Source organism: Xiphophorus couchianus, chromosome 8 (genome assembly GCF_001444195.1).
Source record: "Xiphophorus couchianus chromosome 8, X_couchianus-1.0, whole genome shotgun sequence".
Classification (NCBI taxonomy): Eukaryota; Metazoa; Chordata; class Actinopteri; order Cyprinodontiformes; family Poeciliidae; genus Xiphophorus; species Xiphophorus couchianus.
This window is the reverse complement of record NC_040235.1, coordinates 15,696,155-15,717,562: the sequence shown is the minus strand read 5'-3', so window position 1 is coordinate 15,717,562 and position 21,408 is coordinate 15,696,155. Positions and strand designations below refer to the sequence as shown.

The 21,408-nt window shown below is 36.4% G+C and overlaps 2 protein-coding genes across 3 annotated transcripts in view; both read right to left on the bottom strand.

The window, feature by feature from the left end:
• Nucleotides 1–16,252, bottom strand: part of abl1 (c-abl oncogene 1, non-receptor tyrosine kinase) — a 33,508-nt gene extending 17,256 nt beyond the window's left edge. Inside the window, exons 1-2 of one of the 2 annotated variants that reach the window (XM_028025387.1) lie at nucleotides 15,710–16,252; nucleotides 12,501–12,884 (exon numbers count right to left, since the gene is read on the bottom strand). In XM_028025387.1, coding sequence (XP_027881188.1) covers nucleotides 12,501–12,627 — 127 coding nt within the window. In that variant the 5' untranslated portion in view covers nucleotides 12,628–12,884; nucleotides 15,710–16,252. The remainder of the gene's footprint in view (nucleotides 1–12,500; nucleotides 12,885–15,709) is intronic. The other variant, XM_028025386.1, reaches the window with a different exon arrangement.
• Nucleotides 16,253–17,598: 1,346 nt separating this feature from the next.
• Nucleotides 17,599–21,090, bottom strand: exosc2 (exosome component 2). The gene is made up of 9 exons (XM_028024574.1): nucleotides 20,769–21,090; nucleotides 19,944–20,045; nucleotides 19,753–19,798; nucleotides 19,342–19,431; nucleotides 19,193–19,258; nucleotides 19,017–19,085; nucleotides 18,591–18,767; nucleotides 18,317–18,445; nucleotides 17,599–17,896 (listed from the first exon to the last, which is right to left on the bottom strand). The coding sequence occupies exons 1-9, from the start codon at nucleotides 20,888–20,890 to the stop codon at nucleotides 17,816–17,818; spliced, it is 882 nt and encodes a 293-aa protein (XP_027880375.1). The 5' UTR covers nucleotides 20,891–21,090; the 3' UTR covers nucleotides 17,599–17,815.
• Between the last annotated feature and the right edge of the window lie 318 nt (nucleotides 21,091–21,408).

Here is a 21,408-nt window from a genome sequence, read left to right as displayed (position 1 = left end):
CTAACTGCAAATCTAAAATGGAAAAGGTAAGTTCCACAATAATTTTATAACAATAAAATTAGTTTTTAAGGCAAAATATCAAATAATAATTGTGTAATCAGTGTAATGACTACCTACTCAAACATAGAAAACAAGTCAAAGATGACAAGAAGAATCTGGATGTTTGGATAAAAGAGTTTCTGCTCTTAAAGTCATCTAAAAGCTGCACAGAAAGAACAAAATCACTGAATACAATACCCCACGAGCGCAGAAATCTTTTAAGAAGCCATTAAATCTGTGGAGTTAACAGTTAATACAACACACAATAATATCCTCGATATGATTATAATGGATGTTTATGTCTGTCACATCAGCAATCACAGAAATCCATCAACATGGCATTAGTCTGACTTTTAAACCCTGTGTGCTGAACCTCAAATCATTTGGCACTATGATGCCCCCCACACTCCCTACCCACATCATCAATGCAGTGTTGGTATGACAAACATTTGCCTACTTCTCATGCACCACCCCAAAACACCAATTATAAAGAAATGCAGGCTTCCTAGAGCTCTGAGGAAGGCAGATTAACTTACCGCAGCCACATAGTGTTGGGGAAGATGAGAGGATGAGGGCAAGAGAAGAGGGGCTGTAAAAATGGAGGCAAGAGGAAAAAAGGTTGCAGATGGAGAGGCACGAAGCACATTGTTTGGAAATGAGCTCATAGCAGAATAGCTCGCGTTTTATACTGTGGACTAATATGTTAACAGTTAGCTGACGTACATCCACCCACGAGATGGTTGCTGGTGCTTTGTTTCTCACTCTTTCTGGATACACAATTCTTTTCTCCAAACCTTGATGAAAAACCAGTATACTGCCGTTTTCTTACTTCAACCTTTACTGCTAATCATATATTAGACTTGGCACACTAGGATATAACCATAATCACACTGACAGTGGTAAAATGGGGCCAGCCAACACTAGCTATAAATCTTGTTCATCTATTATGTGGAAGAGGAGTCATATATGCACTTAAACCAACAAGCTATCTAATTACAGAGTTTGAAAAAAGAAGGGGGGAGGGTACAAAAAGCTGTTTCTAATGCATTTTGTTCAATGTACATAACCAAGAATTTCTTTGTCTTAACTCCACTTAACATTTAAAGCAATCAGAATTAGTCAGGTGGAAAGAAAAGAGAAAAAGAGACACTCAGGAAGCAGGTATTCTGAATGCGTGGATGTGTGTTTGCACATGTGGCTGTTTACTCTGAGCCCTCTGCTGAATGCAGCCAGAGTGTATGAGGCATGCAGACCAGCAGATGAAACTGGGGGACTTAGATTTCCGCATAATTTGCCACTTAGTTTAGTCCACAGGGAGGAGTGGACACTCAAGAATGAACTGATCATTGCTCTAGTTCAAGGTTTAAAATCTGCATTAGCTTCTGGTAATAGTCACACTGCTGACACCGTTTGTAGCCAAAACTCCTCAGAAGTAAAAGTAATTATTTTACAGATTTTATGATGAAATAGTTCAGAGGCAGTTACATTTGAGTTAACCTTCCAAGGCTTTTGGATGCCATTTTGATGCAACTTCCCAGTTAATGGGTTGGCACAGAGCAAGCTAAACTTTCATAAATGGCACTCATAAATTTCAACCACAAGTAAAAACAGCAAAACCCTTTGCTTAATTCCAAAAACAACAGTCTGATAAAACTGAAAAAAATAAAATATAATAAAATAAAATGAAATAAATCTAGAATTGTTTTACAGAATTGAATTTTCATTGTTGTCATTGTAGTCATTCTGGGCGTACTTCTGTGACTTAACAGCATAAAAAGCCAGCACTATGATAAAAACTGACACACAATAAAAAAAGGAGAGAGAACAGTCTATTGTGCACATATTTCTACTATCAACTGTAAATGCTTTGGAATTGTTATCTAGATGCCTGGGGAAATACCCCGTTCATCTAAATACCCGCCTGAGTAAAAACAGCAATAGATACACAGAGGAGAGACTCTGGCTATGAGACACTGTTGAACTGCAGTGGTGAAACTGCTCAGGCTTCTCTCAGCGTCTAAGTGGATCCAGATGCAGCTAGCTTTACAGCCCCAATCTTATCCTCTTACAGCGCTATGAAGAGGAGTTTAATGCAAAACCAAGAAACAGGACAGAACACCAATAAAGTCAAATTTGAGCTGGCAAGGAAAAATAAGTAAAGCAAAGGCCAAACAATGTGCACTGAAATGAAACCATTTAAAGGAGAAAACTTCACAAGCAGTGATATCTCAACATTTTTAGCAAAAAAAAAGTGTCCAAATTTTAAATCATATCCAACTTAATCGTCTGTCAGTAAGTAAGATGAGAAATGTTTTCTGCACAAGACAGCAACACTGAACTGATCCCAGCCCTGTCTTTCTGGCGTCTGAGGTAACAGGTTGTCTGTAGAGAAAACAACAGCTGTGTCCGGAGCTGCAGCGGCCTGCTTGGGCATGGAGCAAGGAAAGGCAGTAGGGGAAGTTTTTTTTTCCTGCACAAGTGTTCACGTGCATGTGTGTGTGGGGGGGGTGGGATGTGTGTGGGGGCGTGTGTGTGTGTGTATGGGACCAGGTGGCAACAGATTCTCAGACTGCATTCCTAACTTCACTTGGAGGAACTCTCTGAGCATGCAAATGTGAATTTTGTGTGTGGATATGCAGGTTAAAGCAAATTGGAGAGAAATATAAGTTATGTTGCTTTCAGAATACAATGATGCCATAACTGAGCTTCAGAATGGATAAAAAAAAAAAAATCTATGGCAGCTATACAAGTTTCAACCAGTGTTAATTTTAAACACTGGTTTAAAATCTGTCTAACTAAATGTAATTTAAGTATTAATTGCATTTCAGTCACCTGTGGACATTTTGGTTTTAGGTTTAGTTTTAGTCAATTAAGTTTACAAATTTAGTGAACTATAAATCACAAAGGACTACTTTTTTAGGGCCTTCCACATCTTTAAGAAAAATTCTTCTTATAATTAAGCAATGAACGTCTCTTGTAGGTGCGGGCGTTACATTGTATACAACATAGATTAACTGTTTAACAAAAAAAAAATCCTGAATAATATCCTTAATAAGAAAAATAAAATAATCCGATTTTGGTTAATCAAGTGCATGTTTATCATTGCCACCAGTCATGCTATACCTGAAGAATAAATGTTTATAAAAAATCTTTACCATTTTTCCTGTAAGTAAAATGGTTACTGTGAAATATTCCAGATCAAATTTACAGATTTGTTAAAAGAAAAAGATCCTTAACTCCATCAGGGATTGAAACTGTGATGAAATGCCAAAGTGACATTCCTCAAATTTGTTTTATATAAAAACAAAATTGTCGTCTTCAACACACAGAGAGACTTATTTGTAGTCAGTCCATTTTGATGTCAGTTTTCTGTGACTGATAAGAGGAAAATTTTTATCATATAATACAATTCTTGAATATTTAAGTTACTTTTTTATACACATTAGCTAAGGTCATTTTTGTGGGGGGGTGGGATGGGGGGTGGGAGAGGATAACCACTGTAACATCAAGCAGTGAAGCTACTAAAAGGTTACATCATTGCTACCAATAACACTGTCAGCTGAAGTGCAAGAAGCTGACAGAAAATCAGTATTAGTTACCAAAGAAGGTCATGGTCTGTTGTGCTGGGAAAACAGTTTGGATCAACACTTAGATCAGTTTTATGCTGCTCAACAGACAGAAGAGCTTCTGACAGATCACAACATTAACACTACAGTAAATCATCCAATCATTCCAGTCTTGTAAAAGTCTCACGTAATTTAGGACACAGAACTGAAGCATAGCTAGCCCTACTCGACAGCCTGCTTCCTGGTGTCTCTTTAAGTTGTCATTTCTGCAAGTATTTACCAAAAATACTCCCATCACCACTCTGTTTTCTCCATAGTGAGAATTTAGCAGGAGTAAATGCCCCTATGTATGGACAATGAACAAATAGACAGATATATTTTCCTCCAAGCATTAATTTATTCTTATTCATTGACAAAAACATCAATAATTTTACTTATAGTTATCTTTATTTGTACTTTGTTTTTTTTAGTTAACATAATTACAAAAATTGACTAAATGTGTTCCTAATTTTCTTAGTCAATAACATCGACACTAGCTCCAAAAGGTATTTTAGTCTTGATTTAAAGGAATTCAGTGTATCGGCTGCTTTGCAGTTCTCTGGAAATTTGTTCCAGATTAGAGGAGCATAAAAACTGAATGTTGCTTCTCTGTGTTCTCTTCTCTGTGGTTTTGATTCTAGGGATCCAGAGTAGACTTGAACTAGAAGACTTGAGAGGTCTAGAAGGTTGATACAACAACAGGACTTTAATGTATTTGGTGCTAAGACATTTAGTAATTTATAAATTAACAAAAGCATTTTAAAGTCTATTATCCAAGCTACGGGAAGCCACTGTAATGACTTTAGAACTGGGTGATGTACTCCATTGTCTGATCTGCTCCAGCTGTCTATTTTTTAGGTAGACTTACGAAAACACTGTTGCAGTTTCTCTGGATAATTCTGGGACATTAATCCCTTAATCCTGGAAATATTCCTAAGTGATAGAAGGCTGAATTTGTAATGGCTTTATGTGTCTTTGGAGGTTCAGGTCTATGTCCATCACTACCTCCAGATTTTGGGCCTGATCACTAGTTTCTAGATGTACATCTGAAGCTATGTACTGACTCTAGATCATTCCTCTTTAGGTCCAAAGATAATTTCTTCTGTATTGTTTCTGTTCTATTGAAGAAAGTTATGGAACATCCATGCATTTCAATATCATACTTAAAAAACCTCTAGAGTAGTCAAAGTGTTGTACATTAAAACATATATGTAAAAAACCATGCAAACATACATACAAAACACACACATACAAAAAACATGGCAGGTGTATTTTAAGGGACCATACAAGACAAGGTCTTTACCAGTTAAATTTAAATCTTAATTAGGTCATAAATGCTAAATCAGATAGGTCAGGGTTTCTTCTGTAAATAGGCTTAAGGTGATTAATCTTTGCAACTATCTGAAGAAAAAAGAAAAACACCAATAAGATGGTTTTGCACTTTTCAAAAACATGGAACAATTACAAAAGAGATCCAATAATTAAAACAGAGAGAAAAGAACGAGGGAATGAGGGAAACCGCACCAGTTATTTGAGAGGGGAATGCACAGAGGATTGCATATTTCTCCTTACTGCTGCAGCTTGCCCTAATGTTTAACTCTCACTCCTTGTCTCTGAGCATAATAGGCAATATTACTCAACCCACCTTTGATGCAAGAGACCAGATACAAACATGTGATTCTCTTGGAAGCATAGCGGATAGGCTCAAGAGAAATGTTTTGGCAGGAACCCAAGAAGAATGTGGTCATACTGAGCAGAGCTCAGGGTTACACAATTGGCCTTATTTTCCCTGCTGAGGAATTTTGCATGCTACAATGGAAAGAATACAGGTGACAATATTAAGACTTTGGCAGAATGCAAACAACAAGCCGAGAAACGTTTTTCATGCTGAATGAATGCTAGTGTTGAAATAAAAAAAACAACAAAGCTATAATTTATCAGAGGCATGCGACTTTGGTGGCATAGTTAAAGTTGAAAAATGGGCCTGCTTGGAAAAGTTTGCTTTCCTGCCTGGAAAAGTTTCTTTTCCAGGCAGGAAAAGCGAACCTTTTCAAAATAAAGCTTGGAAAATGTACAAAAAACTAAAATAGATTGCAGGGATTAGTAAATCTTACCAAAGGAGAGCAGAGCAACTCCAGAAAACCACTGGGTGTCACACTAGAGCAGGACAATAAAAACTCCAAAACAAACTGTGCTGTGGCAACATCATCACACAGCTACAGTTTTATATGTCTGTTTATGATTTCAAAAAGGACTTGGAAACAGCCTGGATAACCTTTAATGACAGACAAACATTACATGTAAACATATTCTTGTCTTGATTGCGACTACAAGGGGTTCAAATTTATTTATTTGTTAAAATCCAAAACAAACCATTAATACATAAAGATCTCAGAATGGTCACTTCCCATAAATATTTTTTTTTAAAACAAGTCTCACTATCATAATAATACCCCTTATGTTTATTCATTTCAGATAAATTCTCAGAGCTCTTCTTAAATACTGTTTGGTTTCATTAATCAGCAACTTTTATCGACCAGCACAAGAGATTAGTAAATACAGATTGCAGGATGTGATATGGTGAAGCAACTAACTCCCTTGCTTTTCTTCACTAAACTGTTGAGGCTGGTCATTAATTAGTGTGACAATAAAGGGAAATTTGTTTTCCACATGGCCAAGACTTGATGAGAGGAAAAAACACTGATGGGAAGTGATGTGTCATCTGGCCAGAGACAATCGTGTGTTCCAGACAGAAAAGGCCTCTGCAGCAACGCTCACACATCACTGAACAATCAGTCCTAACAATGCCACATATTCTAGCACCATCATTATCAGTCAAGTTGGTGAACCTTAAATCTGTGCTAAATAAATATTAGCACAGATAAAACAAAAACTTTGATTATTACAGGATTTTCATATGTGTTTTAATTAGCAAATAAATTAGCTATGTGACAGGGACATCACCTGAGTATTTCATTAAAGTTTTGTCTAATGTTGCACTCAAATTTGGAGACATAGCCAACCAGGTCAAGGGACAAGCCACCAGAGGCCTAACAGCTGGTATCAATGAATATTACTAAGAGCTGCTCTGTGGTTGTGTGTCAATGTGTGCCGTACAAACACACACACATGCACAACAAGGAAGAATCATACGAAGAGATTTTGCTCTCTAATATTCCAAGGATTCCTCTACTTTCAGTAAAAACAAAAATATACATTTACTGACTAAAAATAATATGGTTAGCCCAACACACAGACAGCATCTACTGACACAAATACACACCTGGCACCCAGATTTCTTTTTATGTAACCAACAATTACAGAGATTTCCTCTTCCAAAGATTAACAATAAAGGAATCGTCAAATGTTTTTTGTCCTCGTCAACAAATACACGCATCTGTATATACCATCATGGTTTTATCAGGTATAGTGTGCTGGTACTGGGACATAATCCATTTTGCCTTCAAAACTGTTTTAATTCTTTACAGCTTAAATTCAAAAGGGTATTAAAAATTCCTGCAGATTGGTCGGTTGGACATTAAATACCCCATTTAATGCTTTATTTACCTGAATTGTAATGTGAATAGAAGTAAATTCAATGTCATCATTAAGATATTAGTTTTAGATGATTTGAGCTTTCTGATGTCCTGCATTATCCTGCTTGTAAGTACCAATCAAATGACAGTTATAAAGGAACAGACACAGTCCACAACAGGCATTTGTTGATATGAGAGTAACACTATGACAACTTTTAGTGAAAATACCACAGTATCATTATCACCACTCCTTTTCACTCGGTGCACCTCAGACTTCCAGTACAAAACAGACTCCTGTTATTTGTGGAAATACTCAGATGACTCTGCAGTTGGCTGGTTTATCAGAGATGATCAAGACGTTAAGTATAGAGAGATAGTGAACTGCTTGGTAGCATGGTTTGGAAACAATAAAGCATGTTATTACTTCATACTAAAAGGAATTTTTAAAAAAAAGGAAAGTTTTTACGGTTTTAGAATTGAAAACGTAGTACCTTAGTACACTTCGAGATCAGATCATGCCATGTCAGCAACAGCTCTCAGCTGTGCTGAATAAAATATGTTCAACAGGTATCTAAGTGGCCTAAAGTGTGCCAAGAAAATTTCTATTAGACCGTTACACCACCACAATCTGAACTCCTGAATCACATGAAGCAGGATGGGTCCCTGCCAAATTCTAGGTCTGCCATGCAAGTGCCCAAGTTAAAATTGAGACTCACTCAGGTCAAATTTTCTCAATCTCCTATTAACCTATTTTGGTGACCCTCTTTGAACTGTAGCCTTAGACTGGTGTAGTTGGTTCACGTTGTTAGCTCATATTCTTCTTCTGCAGCCCATCTACTACATGGTTTACATATTGTGCATTCAGAGATAATATTCTACACACCTTCATTGTAACAAGCTAATGTTGCCTGTCTATTATCTCAAACCACTCTGCCTTAGTCTCCTCTGATCTTAATAAGGTAAGTTTGTCCAGACACTTGTCAATCCCCATGATAGTTTCATCTTTTCAGACCAGTCTCTGTAAATCCAAGCAAGGTTTGGGTGTGGAAGTCCTAATAGATCACCAGTTCAAAATCAGTAGAGTCCAGATGACTGCCTGATTATTCATTTGTATCAACAATTGAACAGGTGTAGCTAATGCAGAGGTAGGTGAATGTTTAAGACATGAATGTTATGCTTCCTGGAAACAACATCTAAGGGACGCTGAACCAGTTTCTCAGCAGATAACAGCTCTTCCATGACAGAACGCTTAGTCTCCTTCAGAAACACCAACATGATTGCTTCATTCATGCACTATGCTCATCTGCATCAGATGAATGTCATGTACTTCTACAGTTACCTTGGTGTGTTTTCTTTCCATCTTGCTTCTAATCATCTAAGAAGTTTGCTAGCCCAGAAGTCAGACATGCAATTAGAAAGGTCTCGGCTGAAGTTCACGGGGAAGAAAAGAAGCCCTGGTGTGCCCTTACCGAGCAAGCAAAGGCATGTCAATGGCCTATGCATTTCCTGTCACCCAACTAGTCTGGCCAGCTAGCCTGGCACCTTTTTCCTCAGAAATATGTTACTTCAATATAAAATCATAGCAGAAGCTAACAGTATGAAAGAATTTCTCGATTTGGTTGTTTATATATGTCTGGGGAGCTGGAGGTAAACAACAAATATGCATTTAATTACTCTTGATGGCAAAATAAAAGTTAATAAATACAACATACATATTTTAGTTATAAATAACGGATCACTAAAATGTTCTAGTGCCACAAAAGAAACATAGCTTGAATTTATCTACTTAAATGAACCAAACTGTGACATAATGCTCGGTTATGGGGATGCTTAATAAATAGAGCCTCTATGACACAATCAGCAGCCATTACCAGAACGTAAGGCACACCTGCCAAAAAGGACAGGAATGCTAAAAGGGAGTAAAAAGAACTTAAGATTCCTCCTGTTAGTGGCTACTGATCTACATCACAATAAAAACTGTTGTATGAAACAGTTTCAAAGTACATCAACCCTTTTGAAGTATAAGTGTATAAAATAATTAGTTAGAATAGAGAGGATACCTACTTCAACTTGCATTGAAATTGTGATAGCAATCTAAAGTTTAAGTTCAAAGTGGCACGGATACTTTTGCAATGCATTTTAACTATAGACACCAACTAGAAAAAATGATTTCTAACTACCTAGTAAGCATTTATAATAAAAAAGTAATCAAATGAATCTGGCATGTCTGGAAAAAAAATGGTAAGATATCTCTGCTTTTAACTTATTCCATGGTACTTCAGTTTGTATGTTTTTACATACTGTTTTTTTTAAACAAAACATTAAAGTCAGCTAAAAATATTCTAGGCGCATCACAACCATTTTCAAACATTACAATCAGTACTAACTAGCCAGTGAAATGTCACCAATCCGCTGTACAGTACACAATGAAGCCAAAGAACAGACAGGTCTTTGCTTGCCTCTTTACTGCCTGTGTCTCTCTCCCAGGCAGTTGCATGCAGAGGTCTGAACCTGCCTGCTGGGAAGGAGCAAGGCAGCTGGTTATCCCACTTTTAACGAGCTTAAGCTCACCAAGAGGGAGAGAGAAAAAAACATAAAGCTGTTGTTGCTGCCCTGCTCCTGCACTGTGACTCACATCCCCTCTTATGGCCTAACCTGCTCATCACAAGGGAAAGGGGGCAGAAAGGGAAAACAAATATGCCCTGTTGCTGACCCTTTGCAAAATCCGACCTTTTTAACCAACAAAAGATTTCACTCTGCTTTTCTGACCTTCCTTGACATGTCCCCCTCTGCGTTAAACAAGACTTTTGAGTCAGTGGGTAGAGTTTTCTTACAAAGGCAATCACCGTCCGATGCTTTTTATGAATATATAAAGATAGCTTTGAATGACTAATGCTTTTTTACAGAGGATGTTTCTACCAACACAAGCTGTAAATTTATTTTAACAAGCAGTTTATCATTCCAAACATTGCCATCTTTGCGTACAAAGTAGATATTTAGAAATATTAAACTTGTAAATTTGTACTTATTACAGAGCCTAGTACTTTCCACTAGAATAGGGTGTGTAAAATGTGTGTAAGACAGTTCATATTATCTCAAGCCAAACGTGTAAAAATAAAGCACAGCCACTTTAAATTCTATTGTTTTCTGAGCGTAGTTCATCTTTGTTTTAATAAATAATGAGACTGGATTCTGTGGAGTAGTTTTGCAGCTGGATTTGAATCATTTCAGAACCTACCTACCACAATAGCTAAAGGGTGTATTTTCCCAGAAGAGGAGAGTTACTGGAATTTAAAATAATGAAATGTAATTTGCTGACTGAAGGGTATAAGTGGCTTAAAAGTTTAAGTATTTCAACAGGATAAAAGATTTTTCAGATTTCTTTTCCAGATTCCAAAACACTTTTTCCCTCATCTGACTACACGAAATCAATCTCAAATAAGGCAGCATCGTTTCTGAATGTCTGACTATTCATTTTGTTGGCATATTCAAATTTTATATCTCTGTGGATACAAGAACAAGCTGTCATCACTGACAATTAGCATAAATGGGTTTTTTTAAGCATAGCAAATCCACTCCAGAACTGTACTTGTTGGTAATATGTTGCTGCCAGACCTGAATCATACATGATGAAATGCCTATTTGTCCTTCAGACTCTCTCAATTGAAAAAATATGCATACATTTTGTCTATGCAGTGATTGATGGTGGTTAACCCCTTCCCAAATCCCCTGTTAACATTGGAAAACCTGTTTGTGATGCTCTATAAATTACTCCTCAGATTACTCCACATAACTGCACGCTGTTCAGGGCCAGCATGTCTCAAATAGAGAAGTTAATGTTGTTGCACATCATGCTTCAAATTAGGTGCAACAGAAAATTATGAGATGAAAATCTAAGATGGCCTAAAATGTTTTTTGGCACCATTTTTGGCACTTTACTAGTTTAGTTTAGTAGGACATAAACTTAACTTTGCAAATTGCTACATTTCTGTTTCTTCAAACAGCATTACAAACAGATATATGTAATTGTTTATCACTGCATCATCATGAAGTTTTACAATTAAACTGAATTAGAAAGGTAAGTTAAAAGAAAAAAATTCAAATTACATTATGTATTAATGCATACGACAAAGTAAACAGTAAGGTAGACCTTGAACTCTTCATACAGACTTCCAACAACCTCAGTGGGAAAATTAAGTCCTGTTTTTTCATCATTAAGATGTTCTTGGAAAAAAAACAAGTTTTTAATGGTTAATGAGAACACTATTGTAAGCAGGCAGTGTTTTCCATTATTTTTTCTCTATACCCTTTTTAGATGGTTAAAAAAAAATACAAGAGCCTTTCATTTATTTCTGCAGAAATCCCAACAACTAATTTCTGGATAAATAGATTTACAACCATGGGGATAATTTGTCCAGTTTATGAAACGGATATATCGTGAAAACACTGTCTGTTCATATAAATCGATATTTCAATATCGATTTATCAATTTCAATTGATAAATTGACTGAAAGTGAAGAGCAGAAATATGGTAGTGAATAGGAAGGAGGTGGGCTGTCATTGTAGATTTAAGTAGGGTTCCTGAAGAAAAGAAGGTTTGGACACGCATGTTATTAAGTCATTTATCAATTAATTTAATGCTAAAGTATTCAATAGCTGTATTGAATACAGCGGGATAGAGTCCTATTTGGACTCTATCCCGCTTTTTAAATCAAATATGTTGCAAAGTGTAGAGTATATAACTATAACATGCACTTTCAATGTAACGATCAAAATATAATCCAAAATATTTAAAATACCTGAGTTTTAGACTGTGCAATTACAGTGCTCTTGTTTCAGTGTTGCACAAAGTATGCGCCCCACAAGTCATGACATAATAGCCTTAGACCGCTCTGACAAGTTTTACGGTCTACATCCCCCTGCCAAAATTTGTTGCAACATGTTGATGACATTTGAAACAATCTACAAATGTAATGTGAAAGAATAACAGATTCAATAATCTATTGTGTTAATTTTGAACAATTTCAACTAAAAATATGGGGAAATTTATATTCTTGTGTGCATCCTGTGGTTAATTTTAACTTGGGGGAAAAACATCACAAATGAACAGGTCTACCTGTCATCATTGACAGTATTTATTTTGTCACTGTTCAGCTTCAGCTTGATGAAACTATAATATGAAAGCAGGGGACAGAACATAATTTCAGTATGTGTTTGTAGATCTGTGCAAATATGATGCACAACACTAATGAAGCAATCATTCTGTTTTGTTTGAAAATAATTTATTTCTTTATACTTTATGAAAGAGTTCTGATCTTACCGTGTCTATCGAAAACATTCCATGGCTGGCTCACATGGCGTGATGAGTCTCTCTTTCCCCCCTTGATGAAAGCTGGCAAACTGGGTCTCCTTTGGTCCCCTACAAATTTCCCCGGCTGCTGCCCCATAAGGGCAGGGTGCCAGGCTGCAGCCGGGACTATCCAAGCTGTTATCAGTTGTTCCCCGTTCCACAGTTGGGTACCAGACAGGGAGAGAATCAGGGGGACACAGGAGACCCGTTCCCTACCTCAGAACGTCCCTTCTGAGAGAACGGGTGATTCAGGTCACCTGAGCAGATCAAAGTTACACCAGTATGTCTCCGCGTGCCACACATTAGTGGAGCATCCGCGCTTCACAAGACAAAACAAGCCATTTCAGGTGGAATCTGAAAAAAAATAAATAAATAAATAAGTGCATTTACAATTCAATACAGATATCAATAACATGAATCTGGTCCATCTGAATAACTGATCCAGAAACAGTAACTTCTAAAGATTAGGTATGAGATACTGTTGCTATGCTAACTTTGATTACTTTAGAACAAAATTGTATGACCATATTAAATAGATTTTTTACTGTGTACACCAGCTGATAGCTTCCCAGATGTAGTTTTGAAACCCAGTAACCTCACGGAGAGTGAAATATATTTCTCCTTTAACTTCTTCACCTTAACTGTCTGTGTTTTTAACAACCAAAAATATTTCCAGCAGCCACATTGGTCTTTTCAGCAAGCATGATAAAAGTGTAGAAATCATCTTTCAACCCAGTTACTGGCAGTGCACAGCAACAACTGGGAAATACTTTGTGATGAATACAGCTGGGGACAACTCATGTCACTGCAATTATTTCCCTGGCATCTCATAAAAGGACCTTACTTTGGGAACGCCATAATGGAAAATTTTTGCCATTTTGAAATTGCAATTTTTTATAACTCCAGTGTGTTTTGGTATTGTTAAAATGCCTCTGCAAACTATAAGGCCAAAATTGCAAATACAAAACTGTCTCCAACTTAAAGAGTGCGCTAAACAATAATTGTACAAATTGTTATTGTTAAAGGAGGGGAGATAAAATTATTCACATTTGGTGTTTCAAAAACTGAGAAAGATTTTCTCAACATGGCAGTTCAAAAATAATGTGATAATGAATTTAAGGAGTGGTGCCTGCAAAAAGGGACAATACACACAGATAGTGCGATTCTGATGGACTTGTCCCGACATGTTTACCATAGAATAAAGGCAACACTTGCAGTGTGTATTGATTTTTTGTGATTTGTGAACTTATACTATGTCATCAAAATGCTTCCCACATCATAACACCAAGCCTTTACTAAGTCTGTTACTGTCTTGGTCAACAATTATATTTTTCCCTTTGAATTTGTCATCCTTTTCTCCAAATTATCCATAAGATTCCAGCTTTTCCAAAGCGAGTTGCATTTAAAGAAATACTATCTTCTAAAAAAATAATAAAATAAAAACTTCACTATAACCAGGGGTGTTTTGTTTGAAGGTTAAACACAAAACCAAGACTTCCCAACAGAAGAAAATTAAACATAGGGCTCACAGAACAAGAACAGAATGTTGACATATCATTTTTTCTTGGTTCTTAAATATTTTTGTATTACAAAAAATGTATCTCATCCTAGATGCACTTATCAAAATTGCAATCGGTGGTTGGTGCTCACCTGGGTAAAAACTGGAAAAAATTATTTTTTTTTTTTCCCATTCCTTAAAAAATAAAGAAGTCTAATATTTACAATCTTAAAATGCTAGCGGTGCACCGATTGCAGTTTTCTGGCTGATATTTGATTACATATCTTTAAAAAGTCTGACTTGCTGATTCCAATTTTGGCTGCTGGCTTTGCAACATTGGGGCGACTATTGACTACAAAGTGCAGACATGACCTGGTTGGCCAGTCTTCTACACCTTAAATCAGCCAAACCTTTCTTACGGGACAGCAGAAGAGGACAGTGGTTGATTTTTAAATCTTTGCTGAGGTAGATAAAATCGGTGGATAAAATCGGCTTCACATGTAAGAATTGGCCGATCACCGATCTCCCAAAATTAAGGAAATTGGCGCTGATAAATTGGCCGGCAGATAAATCAGTGCACTCCTATAAAATGCTTTAACCAATAGCATGCACTTAGCATTTAGTGAGTGTAATAGGCGATTAATTCAGATAAAGGTTCAAAACTACTGAGCTTCAAAACTGCTACTACTTCAGTCCAATTTGCATTAACTACAGCAAAACTATGTGGGGAAAAAAATCTATTCAGAACATTTTGTTGCACTTATTACAATAATGCTAAAAGTGGCAATACAAAGATTGTCAAACACACCAAAAATAAAACTGTCATTTAAAAAAAATATATATATATTTTCCATATGCCAGCTACATTTAGCATGCTTTGATAAATAAATATTGTCTTGACAGCAAACAGATAATACCTGCCATACTATCTATTAGGGTGTTTGAAAACATAATCAATTAAGAGTTTTGTCAAAGCAAATCTCCATATTCCCTACATGTATTCCTTCTCATGGTTTTTTTTTTGACTAAAAAAATTAAATCATCTGAATCACTTAAAATCTAATTAATTTGAATTGTTTTCCTGGGCCTTCCAGGGCTGAGGAAATTGATTTTGGGAAGAGAAAGCCTCTTAGGTGAATCTCTATTTTACTGTATTCCCCTGTTGTCTATGAGTCAAAGACCATAATAAACCTAAAAATTATTAACAGGACATGGTACTTTATTTGAAAACCTGTAGAGTCTTATGAACATGTCTGCAATTTTTTAAATTAGTAACTCAAACAGCTATTGATGGCAAAAGTTTTAGATTGCATCCTAAATGTAGTAGATAAACTGAACACTTAATGAATAGCACGTCTGAAAATCAATCAGTTTGAGTTATTTTTCAAAGGAAAAAATATTGCTGTATGCATAATAATTTTTGAAATATATCTACATCTTTAAATTCTGATTTTCATATTTTATAAAACGGTTAAACGTTTTTCTACACTACACCCTTGATAATTCAAGCGCAACACGTAGATTTGGAGTACCTTTAACTCAGCTTTCCGCTCGCAATAAACAGTTAATCATCAGCAACTGGCAACATTGGTAAATTAAAATATTTTTCTACCACTTGGAAACAACTTATTTTGCCTCTAAAACGTTAACAAAGGTAAGATACATACGTATGACAACTTACGTGGTCAGAGAAACAGTGAAACTGTTGGTTAGCCGGAGCCATGAAAGCTAACCAACGTCTGCTGGTGGTATGCAGCGCGCAGACCCTAAATGCACGTCGAGCAGTCAACAGTTGGTTCTCGCTGCTTCCCGACAAAAAACAATTTCGGACAAGTGCGCTAAAACATCTCAACAAATGTGTCTTAGCACCATACATTCCCACATTACGACTGGACTTTCCAAAGTCAGCGCAATGACTTAGTTTCCAACTTCCGTGTCCACTTTTCCCGTCTCATGGAGCTTCTCCCCGTCTGATACCCGGAGTGGAGACGCTTCAATCAAGGAGGCGAAGGGAAGTTCAGTGAAGTCCGCCGGCCAAATAACAGCGACTCCTTCCGCAAGCCCTGTCCAATGCTCACAGCAACCGAGCTCGTCGATACCGCCTGCTCTGTTTGCGTACTTATTCATCGCTTTCACGTCAAAACCGGAGCAGTAAACTTTGGCCGAGGAGCAGTTGTTTCGCCGAGGCCGCCATACTTCCATACGCAAGGTGGTTTACAGAAAAATGTGGGTGGTGCAACGTGTGACGTGACGTTCGTGCGTGGGACAGTGCTTTGGAGCTGAAGGGGCTTCACAAACTGCTCAGATACAAACCTAGGAAGACTAATTAGTTACAGTCAATAGGACATAGACATGAACATATTTTGTTACAATTAGAACTCCACCTCGAAATAATTTGAACTTTGATACTGGTTAGATGCAGTTAGAGCTCAACAACTGATTTCAGTTATAACTCTGATACAGAAGCCACTGATGAGCGTCTCAAAAAAATACCTGAACTATGGCCCAAATCTCAGAGTTGAAAGTCCTGCTTCAGAGCAGGACTGAAGAAAAGGAGGAAGTTCAAACAATTTGTTTCATCAATAATAATGGGCAAAAATTATATCCTCAATTCCAACATCCCTTTGCCTGACTTTCTAACCATACGGCCAAATATAGATTTGAAGAGAAACAGCAAAAGCAAGTGAGGTGGATTAGTGGTGCTTGCCAAAAACTGATGGGATTGTCCAGGGCTTTACAGTGAAATATCTCTGCTACTCGAATATTGAGCTGCATATTCAAGCAGCTCATAGTGTCATGAGACTGTCAAACAGTCAGAGGTTTCTTTGAGATTGGCGCTAGACTGACCACTACCAGAGACCCTTTCCATCCTCAGCATTACCATGTGCAATTACTCTCTGGGATACTTTAATGAGTTATAGTATTTAATTGAAGTTTTGAAATCACAAACTATCTTCCTTCAGTTGCTGGAAGGTTTACTACAAGATAACTTAATTTTAGTCAAGTGATTCAGAGCAACTTGCAAGGTAACATGATAATAAAAAACCCTACCTGTTGGAGTGACATTAACAGCAGGTAATGTCTGATACCTTAATATAATTTTAGTGATATTACAGTCAACACCACTGCTCCTATTAAGTCAAATGTTGCATTTTATACATGGTTTCCTTCTTTTTTAATTGATTATTGCACTAATAATTTAACATTCTGATGAACCATAAATAGAAGCAGATAAATATTGTTAAAGCTGATTCTCTTTGAAGATTGTTATCTTCTGAGAGATGCCCGTCTCATTTTCTATCAGAAACAAAGATCTTGGTTGAATGAAAATTCAAAATCTAAATCTGGCAGATGTGTATGAATAATTCTGGGCTAAACTGAACATAAAAAAGACAGGTAAGTATATAAAAAAGGGGGAAAGAAGTTCAGCAATACTTTAGCAGTGAAGTCTTTAAAAAAGGATGTACAATATGTCCTTTAGCTGATGTGAGATGTTTGCCCATAAAGACGTCTGTACATTTTTTCATCTTTGAGGTTCCACACAACAGACCACACAGAATCCAGAGAAAATAGAAATTACAGAATTTAATCAAACAATAAAATTGCTTTGTGTATCAAAAGATGTCAACTGATGTCTTCTAATAACTTACCAATTTGTTTTTATCAGTTTTTCGCAACACTAGCTATGAGTTTTATCAAATACAAAACAATAAAAGCCATCTAAGCCATGTAAGTGGTTCTATTAGACAGAGTTTATTTTAATTTTGGTTAGATACTTTGTGCCTTCTTAACTCTCGTGTTCCAACAGCTTCTGTTGTGTCAACATTACAATCTCCTCCATCACTTCTGGTTTTAAGACGTCCTTGACCTGCAGCGAATAGATAAAAGAAGCTTTTATTGAGAATAAGCAATTTACACTAATCTTTATATAAAAGCAAACAGCTCAAATATTTCAATAATTCTGCTATGAAGGGAAAATCATAAACAACCCTCCCCGCCCCAAAAAAAACCTCATGTGCAATGGCACTTCAAGATGTTTAGGCTTGTATTTGAAAAAAAAAGTAAGGAAAAAAACTGTCATTTAAATACTTTAACAAATAAATTATAGTTGTAACTGTACCATGCATAATAGACCCATCTTCTGACAAGATGTTAGAAAAAAAATGTTTCAATTCAATTGTGCAGACATTTCAGCACAATTGCCTCACATTCAATTTGTTTAATACAACTTTGTTTCTTCTTTATAGATTACATTTTGGACTTCTGCAGAACACCTTGTGATTCCTACCTGGTGCTGCAGAGATGACTCGTAGCAATAGAGAACACTTGTGTCATACAAAAGCATTTTATGAGCCGCCAAAGCCAGTAGGCAGTTTCTAAGCCGTGAAATCACCTCTCGATCTGAAAGGCTCACAGGCTGAGAGGACAGAGACAGGACACACACACAAAAACAACCTCAGTTAAGCACAGTTCACTTGTGGTTATATTTGAAAATAATTAGAGCTGGGGTCTCTCAGTGCTTTTCTCCAGATTGGTGTTTGTGGGTTCTTTTACACCAGTACCTCCAGACTGGTGTAGAAGCCGCCAGCTTCCTCTTCTTGTTGTCCCGGCGTGGGATACAGCCATACAAATCCATTATTCCCCAAGATGATGGATGCACCACAGGGTAGGTTGTGGAAATGCGTTTTCTGCCTCTTGATCAGAGATGGGGAAAGCTGCACCAGCACTCCTTGACCCAACTGAGAGAAAGAGGACAAACAGATCCTGAGGTAAAATGCCAACTAAAAATTTGAAAGCAATACAAAGTGATCTTTAATTAATTTTAACACACAAAAAAATCAACTTTTAATGATAAAGATAAGAAATGTAAAAATAACCTCTTAGAATTGCATTTAAGTGGTAAACTGGTCATCACTTAGCATATTATCACAATACAACATAGAAAGAAGAAAACCTCCATGAAATAATTGTAGCATACTAAAACTTACTTTTCCATACTTTAAACTACGAGTGTGAAGTGACAGGGCTCCATCTGAGAAAACAGACTGCACTTCTGCCTAAAAAAAAAAAATTACAGGAAAATGTAAAAATGCTCATTATTCTTGGAAACGGTAAATACGGTAAGATATAAGTCAGAGGCAATAAAAGGCTAATGATGCCCTACACTGATGAGATCGCCCTCTTGAAGGTATTCTCTCATGGTGAGCTCATCTTCTGCTGATCTTCTCCTCTAAAAGGTGAAATCAAACACTTCAGAAAATACTGTAACACAAAAATGACTAAACAAAATCAAAGTCATTTCGATAATCTCACCAGTTCTCCTCCCGGCAGGTTGACAGATGACAACAAGAGGACAGAATCTAGTCTGGAGTTGGTCTCCACCTTCCAACGCTTCTGCTGAACCTACATTTTACCACAAATGGAGGACCAACAGTTTTTGAGAAAGAAGAACAATTACACAAATGTTATTTCTACTCCAAAAAAAAAAGAAAACAGGTGATCCAATTTAAGAAAATTGAGTTGATTTATTAGAAGTAATCAAATTAAGTTTATCCAAGTAGACATATTGAGTTTATTAAGTTGTCATGTTAAACAAACATAAATAAATTAAGTCTGACAAACTTAGTTCGATTACATGTTAACAAGTTAACTAATTTATTTATTTATTTACATTTGGAGTTCCATTTTCTTTTTACAGCGCAAGAAGTAAAAATAGATTCTCACCTCTGTAACTCTACCCACTACAACATCTCCAACTTCACCATTAAATCTGCAATATTAAAAAAAAATCAATATAATTCAAATCCATTTGCAGAATTTTCCGGAAAACACAAGATATAAAACTAAGTAATAGCAGCACATACGAATTATCTTAGTTATTAGAAGCACCAGGTGTTCAAAGTTCAGTGACTCACCTCGTCTTAAGAGGTCTGACACATATTAGTTTGTCCACCCTCTGCACCTCTCCAGCCACTGATGCTGTCAGCTTGTCTTCGTCAACATATGTACCGTGACCCCTGGAGGAAAATGAGAACTGTAAATATGGAGTCAAAAAGCCACAAACAAAGCGGACTTTGTCTGAAAATATGTAATTGGATTTAGTAATATCATTTCTACGTCTGTGTATATTACCATCTGTGAATCTACAGCAGAAATAGATTTGCTCCAAACTCTAAGTTTGTGATTTTGCTACTTGTTGTTCCATCCTCACAAAAACATCTAGGATTTATTCAGTATTTGGGGCTGAAGTTTAAAGAATCCAAACAAAATGTTAGACATTAAATGTATTAATTGTTGTTAATCAAATAACAATGTTACTTTTTTTGGATTATCCTCCTCATAAAACAATGTAAATTTCATGAGATCTCCAGCGAAGTCCAACAAAATGCAAAATACACCAGGAAAAGCACTCATATTAAGATTCTGTAATGTTTATCTGAAATGGGGACACCAGGCTTTTCCAAGGATGTTAAGGAAAATGAGCTTTTTCATTATCATTTTGGGAGATGACAAAAAGGATCCAAAAACTTGTTTGTTTTTTTTTATCTTAGAGGAGACAGTAGATATTTTTTTCCGATTCCAGTTTCTACCAGATAGTTGGTGGATCGCTTATCAAATAACAGTTTAAAGAAATGTTAAAATTGGCACATTTTTCTATAGCTGATTATTTAGCAAAAAAAAAAAATTGGTGTGGCAATTCAAGTCCAACAAATTCCTTTACTGTTTTACTCGTTACGTACCTCATGAACCCAGTGTCTGAAGTGATAACATCTCCGGGGACAACCAGGTCTTTTCGGTCAGCAGCAGAATGTGAAAGAGACATAGAGTTTTTAACAGTCGGTAATCTCATGTCCACAGCCATGTTGCTCTCTTTCTTTCTTTAGCTCCTGAACTTCAGCTGGATGTTTCACCGCGGCAGACTTAAGACAAATATTGAATTATTTAAAATACAACATACTATATTAGCTCTAAAGTCCAAACAAACTTTGGTAAGCTTAAAATGACTTGTTCTATGAGTGAACCATGCTAAGCAAATAACTGTTTCATTTCCGAGTGCTTCTACTAAACCATGTGCCATCGCCGCCTTTAGGTAAGGAGTGGAATATGACTCAACCCTTTTACTCTCCATATATTATTTTTGGATTATTATTGCAATATTCCACCTCCATCCATGAAAGAAAGAAAGAAAGAAAGAAAGAAAGAAAGAAAGAAAGAAAGAAAGAAAGAAAGAAAGAAAGAAAGAAACTGTATGCTGTGGATGGTAAACCTTTGGAGTGGGAATTTTGTTTTTTGTTTACAGCAGGTATTTTACTAGCAGGTTTATAGCTTTCTCCAATTTTGTTTACTTGTAAATTTTACTTTCCGACATATTTGTTGTGT

Excerpts from the sequence above, each read along its gene's own strand:
- exosc2 (XM_028024574.1), bottom strand. The coding sequence starts at position 20,890 with ATGGCTGTGGACATGAGATTACCGACTGTTAAAAACTCTATGTCTCTT. Across the intron at positions 19,799-19,943 it reads GTCAGACCTCTTAAGACGAG|ATTTAATGGTGAAGTTGGAG; the intron begins GTGAGTCACTGA and ends TTAATATTGCAG. Across the intron at positions 19,259-19,341 it reads ACCTGCCGGGAGGAGAACTG|AGGAGAAGATCAGCAGAAGA; the intron begins GTGAGATTATCG and ends TTCACCTTTTAG.